The sequence below is a fragment of the Sinocyclocheilus grahami genome, unplaced genomic scaffold, assembly GCF_001515645.1.
Source record: "Sinocyclocheilus grahami isolate Dianchi unplaced genomic scaffold, SAMN03320097.WGS_v1.1 scaffold1305.1, whole genome shotgun sequence".
Lineage (NCBI taxonomy): Eukaryota > Metazoa > Chordata > Actinopteri > Cypriniformes > Cyprinidae > Sinocyclocheilus > Sinocyclocheilus grahami.
In genome coordinates, this window is record NW_015506484.1 from 176,893 (window position 1) to 186,822 (window position 9,930).

The 9,930-nt window shown below is 39.4% G+C and overlaps 1 protein-coding gene across 1 annotated transcript; it reads left to right on the forward strand.

Moving 5' to 3' along the window:
- The first annotated feature begins 1,198 nt into the window (after positions 1-1,198).
- On the forward strand, positions 1,199-2,403 carry LOC107569040 (granzyme B-like). Its single transcript, XM_016255040.1, has 5 exons — positions 1,199-1,342; positions 1,428-1,578; positions 1,691-1,832; positions 2,089-2,201; positions 2,382-2,403. The coding sequence occupies exons 1-5, from the start codon at positions 1,282-1,284 to the stop codon at positions 2,401-2,403; spliced, it is 489 nt and encodes a 162-aa protein (XP_016110526.1). The 5' UTR covers positions 1,199-1,281.
- The last annotated feature ends 7,527 nt before the right edge of the window (positions 2,404-9,930 follow it).

The following is a 9,930-nucleotide window of genomic DNA, read 5'->3' on the forward strand; positions in this document are numbered from 1 at the left end:
TTTAGCTTTGGGTAAAACGCAGCGCTTGTCATTGTCACTTTTTTACCCAGCCGTCCAATCAATGGAGGAGGGGCGGGACAAATACTACACCGACCAATCATACTACTTGTACAACAACCGAACAAAGTTAATATTGCTAGTTACTGCATTTGTATATTCAGTAATATTCTTCAAAATGAGATACTAGTAATACGTTACTGCCGTGGATATTTCTAATCATAGCAACCAAAGCGTCTCAGCTAGAAAAACGCTGTGCTACCAAAGCGTTCTCCAGCACCACCAGCTGGCCGTTTTAAGAAGACCGCCTGACAGTTTTTCTGCTGGCTAAAAACGCTTTGGTGGACTCACGTTATTGAATATATATTGTTAGGCATATGGCCTATTAGTGTTTTTATCATTTATGCAATATACTGGAGCCAAACCTGAGAAAGTAGACCAGAATATTCCACTGCGTTCCTGGACACGCAATTTGCGTAGCTGTAATTCTTAGGCGGGGATTATGCTAATTGTGAATGAGCCTGCACGAGCGCCCTGTTTACGAATGATTACAATTCATTAACATATAGTTTAACTATCAAATCTGATGTGTTTGTGAATTCGGAGGAGAGTTTTCAGGAAGGTTGCGCAAATTACTCAGAATTTACTCCTATATTTACGAATGTTTCATGAATGAGGCCCAATGAATGCAAGAAAATAGGCCTACTGAATTTAACCCAAGTTTAAAATGGTGCTAAAAAAGGCATTCAACAAAAGATTTTTATCACCATATGTACACTATGCATTGATATTAACCCCCCCCCCAAAAATCTCACTCCAGGCTGAACTTAAAAGTTGGCAACCCTGATAATGGTGTGTGTATTAAATTTTTCTAGAAACTTTACAGATCATTAAAACACATAGGCATATGATATATACTTAAAGGAATATTTTGGGTTCAGGTTCAAGTTGAGCTCAGTCAACAGTATAATGTTGATCATAACAAAATTGGGGGTCCAATCTGTTAATGTTAAAATACTCACTGTTTCAATATAGCCACAAGACAAATAAATACACAAACCATTTGCATATTCTGACATCCAGAGCTACACACACACATGCACTTCTTATATATGCATGTTGTAGTTTCATTTAAAAGTTTATGCAGATGACATGTAACACAAATATCTTCTTACTACCAGTGTTACTGACACCACGAGCTGAGAAAAAAAAAAGGCTTACAGGCAGCTCCACCCCTCCTCACATTTATAGTGCTTTGCCAGCAAGCGCTCATTGATTGTCTTCATGATGGCCATCATCTCTCTGCTCCTGCTGGCCTCTCTGCTACCACAGCTGACCTTCACTGGTGAGACTGACTATATAACAGCATATTAGTTATATTAACTGGTATGTACTGAATAAGCTGACTAATAGTTCTATCTCTCTCTCAGCTCGTGTGGATGTGGGTATAGTGAATGGCAAACAAGCAAAACCCCACTCCAGACCTTACATGGTGTCTGTTCAGTTGACTAAGAGACATACCTGCGGTGGATTCCTCATCTCTGATGAGTTTGTCATGACTGCTGCACATTGCTGGAAAGGGTAAGAGTTTTGTTCTCACTAAACTGCAATGTTGAATTAAAATCGACAAAATGACTGCAGTGCAAGACGACAATGTTTTGGATTACATAAATGCACATTTCTCTTTCAACAGATATCCAGAGATTCTGACGGTTGTGGTTGGTGCTCATGACTTAAGGAAAAGTGAGATTTCAGACCGTGTCGAAGTGAAGTCCTACATCCCACATCCATACCATACATTCTGTTCGCATCAGAATGATATCATGCTTTTGAGGGTAACAACCTGTTAAACGTTTAGTTGTTCAAAATAATATCTGATCAGAAAACAGTGGCATAAACTTGACATAACTCTGTTTAAATTTCTATTCAAGTATCCTTTTTTTAAGAGGCAATTGTAAATATTAATAAAACATACACATTGACTTTCAAGGCTTCTGTACTAACTTCAAAAACAGCAGTATAATCAACTGCAGTTCAGTCTCATAAAAGATGATTCAATCTCTTAATAATGGTTGTGTTTTTGAATTACAGCTACAGGAAAAGGTCAAACTAAATAACGATGTAAAATGGATATCATTACCAAAGGAAGATGTTAGTGGAGATACTCTCTGTAGTGTTGCGGGCTGGGGAACTGACATAACTCTGTTTGAATTTCTATTCAAGTATCCTTTTTTTTAAGAGGCAATTGTAAATATTAATAAAACATACACATTGACTTTCAAGGCTTCTGTACTAACTTCAAAAACAGCAGTATAATCAACTGCAGTTCAGTCTCATAAAAGATGATTCAATCTCTTAATAATGGTTGTGTTTTTGAATTACAGCTACAGGAAAAGGTCAAACTAAATAACGATGTAAAATGGATATCATTACCAAAGGAAGATGTTAGTGGAGATACTCTCTGTAGTGTTGCGGGCTGGGGAAGACTGTGGATGAATGGCCAATCGAGCAGTCATCTAATGGAGGCAAACATGACTACAATAAACCACACAGTGTGTCAACATAAATGGGGATCCAAGTACTTCGAAGCCTCGCAGATGATCTGTGCACATGGTGATGGAGGATCCTGCAAAGTATGTACAAAATTTTTTTTTTATGGTAATGACTTTATCTTTATTTTTTATGACTTTATGTTAATGTATGAACTGGTTTCACTAGTGATGTGCTGATCTTTGTTTCTTAACAGGGAGATTCAGGAGGTCCTTTGGTTTGTGGAAACACTGCAGCTGGTGTCACATCTTTTGTGTCCAGAGAACGCTGCAATTCACCCGAGCGTCCTAATGTGTACACTAAGATTTCAGCATATCTTCCATGGATCCACCAAATCATTAGAAATATTAAGTAAATGAACAAAAAAAAAAAAAAAATGAAGGATGAAATGTTTTTTTCTTGAATTCTTCTGTAAATCTTTCAATAAAAGTGTCACATGGCAATCAATCAGTTGAAGTGTCCTCGTCACAATCATATATAAAAATGTCGAGTCATTCCTCATTAGTTCACTTGCTTGCCATCTTGATGATGCTCTTTAATTTCTAGTCATGCATGTATGGCTCATATCTACTTGAAGTGGGAAAATTCTAAAAACTGTGGGTAAAGAATGGTTCAGTCTGGTGAAAAAAAATAAACTAACAATCTAACTGCTGCAATTTCTTAATTGGCTAAGAAATCAAATACACTGCTGGACGATAACCAATAAATTTGTATACTATAATATTATTTTCTGTATTTTCCTTATGACAATTTTATGATTGGTTTATACAAACATAAGGCTGAATAGTTTCTATACTGAATAAATGTTATGTCAGTTAGCACTGCATTATTCATTTACTTTATTACCTGGAAATGACTTGAAATGTATTTTTTTTAGCTACAGCGATAGCGGGATGCCTTTGTCCACATTAGGGATTTCCTGCACATCATAAGTTACTTCTACTAGGCCATTTTGGACTTTCATATCACCTCATTTTGGATATGAATAAATTGTCCAGTCATACATAGACTCTCTTGTTTCTTCGCCCATGTGCACACACATCCAAAGCATGTGCACAGAAAAAGTGATTTATCATGCATCTGATTGACAGATAAATCATGGTTGATATCAGCCAGATGCACATAAAATGCATGTGCTTTTATTTCAGTGTTGTTAATGTTTAGGTTATTTTAGCTTCATACATTTAGTTGAACTGCTCTGTTAAAGAGGGCGATTTTGAACTGTGCGCGTGCATTTTAGCCACTTACATTGTTCTTGCTCAGTGTTACGCCCCTGGTGGCATGAGGAAGACGTACATAAAATGTAAACAACCCTATAACTCTGGTCTCTGGGGAGTACTGGGGGAGAATGACACAAGGACAACCGACAAAGTGGTTCGCTTTATTTCCGAAAGGGAATATAATTTACACAAATGAAAACACACCAACCAAAATCCTTATTTACAGCTATATACAAAGAAAGGAAAAATAAGGCTAACTTGGAAAGCCTCGGAGAATAAGAAAATGAGCAGTGCTAAACAAATGAAAATAACAAACGCAGAACATTCACTAACTAATTCTCCACCCTCTAAATTAACTGAAAACAAAACCAGAAAATAAAAGAAATCTTCGGCGTTCAACACGCCATACCTAAAGCTTCACTAACTAACAAAACAAAACTTACACGAGGTCGCACACGCTCTATTCCATAGTGTGTCTAACAGAAGTCATTCTACGTGTTTGCACAATGCAAGTCAAGTGACATACTTCCCTTTCCTTTATCTCCGGGCTGGTGAAGTTTATGTCAGATAAGACGTTCTCTGTCGAACACAACAAGCAAGCGAAGCGAACCACCACAAAAAAAAACAGCATCAAACTAACTGGCACGGCCAACAAACTCCTCCTCGGCGTCTTTTATCTTGAACCAGTTGATGGACACATAATTACCCGACCAATCACAGCACCTAGAAACAGAGAAACAGCGGAGAGCGGGAAAACAGGAAGAACCCAATAACAAGGGGAGAAATACAGCAACCAGTAACAAAAGGGGAGGGAACAACAATCCGAGCACGTAATAACACTCGGTCTATGCAATAACTGCGTTATCTTGAACCAGTTGGTGATTGGATGTTTCGTGAGATGATGATAATCATGATGGACACATAATTACCCGACCAATCACAGCACCTAGAAACAGAGAAACAGCGGAGAGCGGGAAAACAGGAAGAAATAACAAGGGGAGAAATACAGCAACCAGTAACAAAAGGGGAGGGAACAACAATCCGAGCACGTAATAACACTCGGTCTATGCAATAACTGCGTCCTTCTATCAACCGAGTTTTCTATTTACTTAAACTGCTGAGTGCTCTGGCAATATCAATGGTATGACCCATTTTAGCAGCTGTCAAAATTACAATGTAAAATCAGAGCATAGCTCATACAGTCACTAAAATATTAAAACGCTAATGATACTCATTCAAAATGTCAACGCTGGTGATTGGCAGTCAAAGCAAAGCAGTGTATTATGAAAAATTAATCATAAATGTTAATAAAATGAAAAATAAATGTAGTTAAGTTGAATACTTTATTTGTATTCAACTCAAGTACCACAAGTAAACCTCAAGTAAAAAGTACCACAATTTAATTGTTCTCAAGAAAGTAGAAAAATGTACTCAAGTACTGTAACGAAAGTATTTGTAAGTAGTTACTTTCCAACTCTGCACATTAGCCAGTGCTTACTGTGCCATACCTTTGCCAAAACTGGCCCAGATACATTTTAGGATAACTGGGCCACATTTGTGGCAACATATGCGGGCCACTTTATGCTCACAACCACATTAGCCAGTGCTTACTGTGCCATATCTTTGGCAAAACTGGCCCAGATACATTTTAATATACCTGGGCCACATTTGCTGAAACATATGTGGACCACATATGGTTTACATCCTGATTAGCCTTTGTTGATTGTGCCACATTTTTGCCAAAGTTGGCCCACATTTGTTTGGCACTATTTGGGCCATATTCACTATTTACCACACTTTAGGGTCACATTCAGATTACACATGGCTGTACACACCGCATCGTTGCCTACAGAGGCCCACATGTGATTTGATACATTTGGGCCATTTTATATGTGGGACACTTCAGGCTTACATCCATTTTGTATGGGCCATAAGAAGGCCAGCATTGCTGTATCATTGTCTTAAAGGGGTGGTTGATTGCAATTTAACTTTTTTAGTTAGTGTGTAATGTTGCTGTTTGAGCATAAACAATATCTGCAAAGCTTTAGGGTCACATTCAGATTACACATGGCTGTACACACCGCATCGTTGCCTACAGAGGCCCACATGTGATTTGATACATTTGGGCCATTTTATATGTGGGACACTTCAGGCTTACATCCATTTTGTATGAGCCATAAGAAGGCCAGCATTGCTGTATCATTGTCTTAAAGGGGTGGTTGATTGCAATTTAACTTTTTTAGTTAGTGTGTAATGTTGCTGTTTGAGCATAAACAATATCTGCAAAGTTACGTTGTTGAAAGTTCAATGCAAACGGAAAGTCTTTTAAAATTATGGCAGTTTAATGCCTACAAAAATGGCTCGTAGGGACTACAAGTTACTTCCCGGGTTTGTGACATCACAAACCCAGACATTTACATAAACCCTGCCCCCGGGAACATGCAACAAAGGGGGTGAGGCTATGGTGCAATGCTTTAGAGAAGAGGAAGAGATGTAGCCATGCTCAAAACTAGGGGTGCATGAAAAAATCTATTCATGTATGCATCACAGTTCTGTCTTCTAACGATTCTAATGGATTCACAAGTTTCAAAATCAATGTTTTAAAGCAGCGGTTCTTAATCCTGTTCCTTGCGTCCCCCTGCTCTGCATCTCTCTCATTCAGATCATCAGCTCGTCAGCTCAGCTCCAACAATGAACTGTTCGAATTATGCACTTGTATGTGTTATAGACAGATATTTTTCACATAGCTATGAGAAGCGTTAAACATGGACGAGTGTCCGGTTGCCGTGCTGTATTAAAGCTTTAATCAGGATAAAACCGTATATTAAAAGCTAACATAAGCAGTAGCATTTACAAATAACAGCGTATCTAAAAGTATGAAACAACAACAAACAAAAAAACATACCATTAAGAGCCGTGTGTATGCTCAGGTTCTGTGCAATCCTCTTCACTAATATCCTCTGCGTCTCATTCGGTCTCAAATTGATAATCAATATTGACGATGCAGCGACGCCGTTGTTTACAATACAACCGGAGCACATGCCATTGAGCTGAGGGGCGTGACGCTCAGGCGTGCACTAGGAGGTTTAGCGAATTACAACACACTGGGCCTGCTAACCAATCTGAGCCCATTGTGTATTTCTGAAGGAGGGGCTTCATAAAAACAGAAAATCATCAGTGCGTTTATAGGAGAAGGGACAGAGTGGTGTAGAATAAAGGTCCTTGCGTCCCCCTGCTCTGCATCTCTCTCATTCAGATCATCAGCTCGTCAGCTCAGCTCCAACAATGAACTGTTCGAATTATGCACTTGTATGTGTTATAGACAGATATTTTTCACATAGCTATGAGAAGCGTTAAACATGGACGAGTGTCCGGTTGCCGTGCTGTATTAAAGCTTTAATCAGGATAAAACCGTATATTAAAAGCTAACATAAGCAGTAGCATTTACAAATAACAGCGTATCTAAAAGTATGAAACAACAACAAACAAAAAAACATACCATTAAGAGCCGTGTGTATGCTCAGGTTCTGTGCAATCCTCTTCACTAATATCCTCTGCGTCTCATTCGGTCTCAAATTGATAATCAATATTGACGATGCAGCGACGCCGTTGTTTACAATACAACCGGAGCACATGCCATTGAGCTGAGGGGCGTGACGCTCAGGCGTGCACTAGGAGGTTTAGCGAATTACAACACACTGGGCCTGCTAACCAATCTGAGCCCATTGTGTATTTCTGAAGGAGGGGCTTCATAAAAACAGAAAATCATCAGTGCGTTTATAGGAGAAGGGACAGAGTGGTGTAGAATAAAGGTAAATTATGTGAAAAAAATCATGCATTTTTTTTTTTTAATGAAGAATTAACACACGTTAGACTGCACCCCATAAACACAATCAAGCTTAGAAAAAAAAAAACAGTCAACCACCCCTTTAAGTGGCCCACATCTGCATGCTATCAGAATCAGGAAGGTTTTAGTTTTTTTGTAATGAAGCTTCCAGTGCACACACATAATTCTCCTGCAGTCCACAATCATATCCACTGTTTTGAGCATGTTAAGCTCCATGTTGTTATGACTGCACCAGACAGCTAGCTACTCAACCTCATGTCTGTATGAAGACTCATCACCATCCTGGGTGAGGCAGATGACTGGTGTCATCTGCAAACTTCAGGAGCTTGACAGAAGGGTCTTTAGAGGTGCAGTCATTCATGTACAGGGAGAAGAGCAGTGGGGAGAGAAAGCAACCTTGAGGAGCACCAGTGCTGATGGTGAGGGCAGTCTCACTAGCTGCTGCCTGTCTATAAGGAAGCTGGTGATCCACAGATTGGGGTGAGCATGGAGAGGTGGGTCAGTTTGGCTGAGTGAAGAAAAGGCATGATGGTATTAAGCCAAACAGTAGTCCATTAACAGGATCCTTGCATAAGTCCTTGGTTTGTCCAGATGTTGCAGGATGTAATGCAGTCCCATGTTTACAGCTTCATCCATGAACCTGTTTGCGCAGCATGTACAGGGAGAAGAGCAGTGGGGAGAGAAAGCAACCTTGAGGAGCACCAGTGCTGATGGTGAGGGCAGTCTCACTAGCTGCTGCCTGTCTAATATGAAGCTGGTGATCCACAGATTGGGGTGAGCATGGAGAGGTGGGTCAGTTTGGCTGAGTGAAGAAAAGGCATGATGGTATTAAGCCAAACAGTAGTCCATTAACAGGATCCTTGCATAAGTCCTTGGTTTGTCCAGATGTTGCAGGATGTAATGCAGTCCCATGTTTACAGCTTCATCCATGAACCTGTTTGCGCAGTAAGTAAACCGAAGGCGATCCAGCAAGGGCCATGTAATGTCTTTTTAGGCAGGCTAAGCGAGTGGCTGAAACTTCATGATCAAGACATTAGAGGTCTGTCATTATTAAGTCTGGTGTGTTTTTTTTTGGTTTGTTTGAAGATGGGGGCCAGTTGTTCAGCACAGACTGCGCCAGTCTTCTTGTGCTTGAATGGTTCAAAGTGCGCACAAACAAATCGATAAGAGGAATCGGAATTTTAATTTTATAAAAAAAAATAAAAAAAAGTAGACGATTCCTGACCTTAAGCATTCTATTCCAACGAGTGGCTGAAACTTCATGATCAAGACATTAGAGGTCTGTCATTATTAAGTCTGGTGTGTTTTTTTTTGGTTTGTTTGAAGATGGGGGCCAGTTGTTCAGCACAGACTGCGCCAGTCTTCTTGTGCTTGAATGGTTCAAAGTGCGCACAAACAAATCGATAAGAGGAATCGGAATTTTAATTTGATAAAAAAAAATAAAAAAAAGTAGACGATTCCTGACCTTAAGCATTCTATTCCAGAATTGGAATAGGTTTTGGATTTTCAAGCCTAGGTATGGGTTAACATGTTAAATAAAATGTTTATTTTTCGTTCTACTGAAAATGTGCCTGGATTCCATGTTGCTTCTCATCACAGTGAGACAGAAAATACATTTTATAAAATTCTATACTGTGATACAAGCTATGTCAATTAGCGTTGCATTGCAATTGTGTGTTTGTCTTCTATGTTTCATCAGTCAACATCTCTATCTGCATGCTGTTCAGCTGTCTCACCTGTTTAGAGTCTCACCTGTGAAACAGACATTACAGCACATGAGAGATTACATGAGTTATCCTAAAATGTATCTGGGCCAGTTTGGGCAAAGATTTGGTACAGTAAGCACTGGTTAATGTGGCTGTGAGCCTAAAGTGGCCCGCATATGATGCCACAAATGTGGCCCAGTTATCCTAAAATGTATCTGGGCCAGTTTTGGCAAAAATATGGCACAGAAAGCACTGGTTAATGTGGCTGTGAGCCTAAAGTGGCCCGCATATGATGCCACAAATGTGGCCCAGTTATCCTAAAATGTATCTGGGCCAGTTTTGGCAAAAATATGGCACAGAAAGCACTGGTTAATGTGGCTGTGAGCCTAAAGTGGCCCGCATATAAAATGACAAATATTGCCCAAATAATAAATTACAATTTGGGCCACTTTTGGCAAATATGCAGCAGGATACACTGTAATCAGTGTGTAAGCCTAACTTGTACCACATTTTACATGGCAAATATGCCCCATATATTATAAACGTATTATTATTATTATAAACACTTCTGATTTGGATGTAGCACTTGACACTGTCTAACTGAAATGGA

Excerpts from the sequence above, each read along its gene's own strand:
- LOC107569040 (XM_016255040.1), top strand. The coding sequence starts at position 1,282 with ATGATGGCCATCATCTCTCTGCTCCTGCTGGCCTCTCTGCTACCACAG. Across the intron at positions 1,343-1,427 it reads ACCACAGCTGACCTTCACTG|CTCGTGTGGATGTGGGTATA; the intron begins GTGAGACTGACT and ends TCTCTCTCTCAG. Across the intron at positions 1,579-1,690 it reads GCTGCACATTGCTGGAAAGG|ATATCCAGAGATTCTGACGG; the intron begins GTAAGAGTTTTG and ends CTCTTTCAACAG.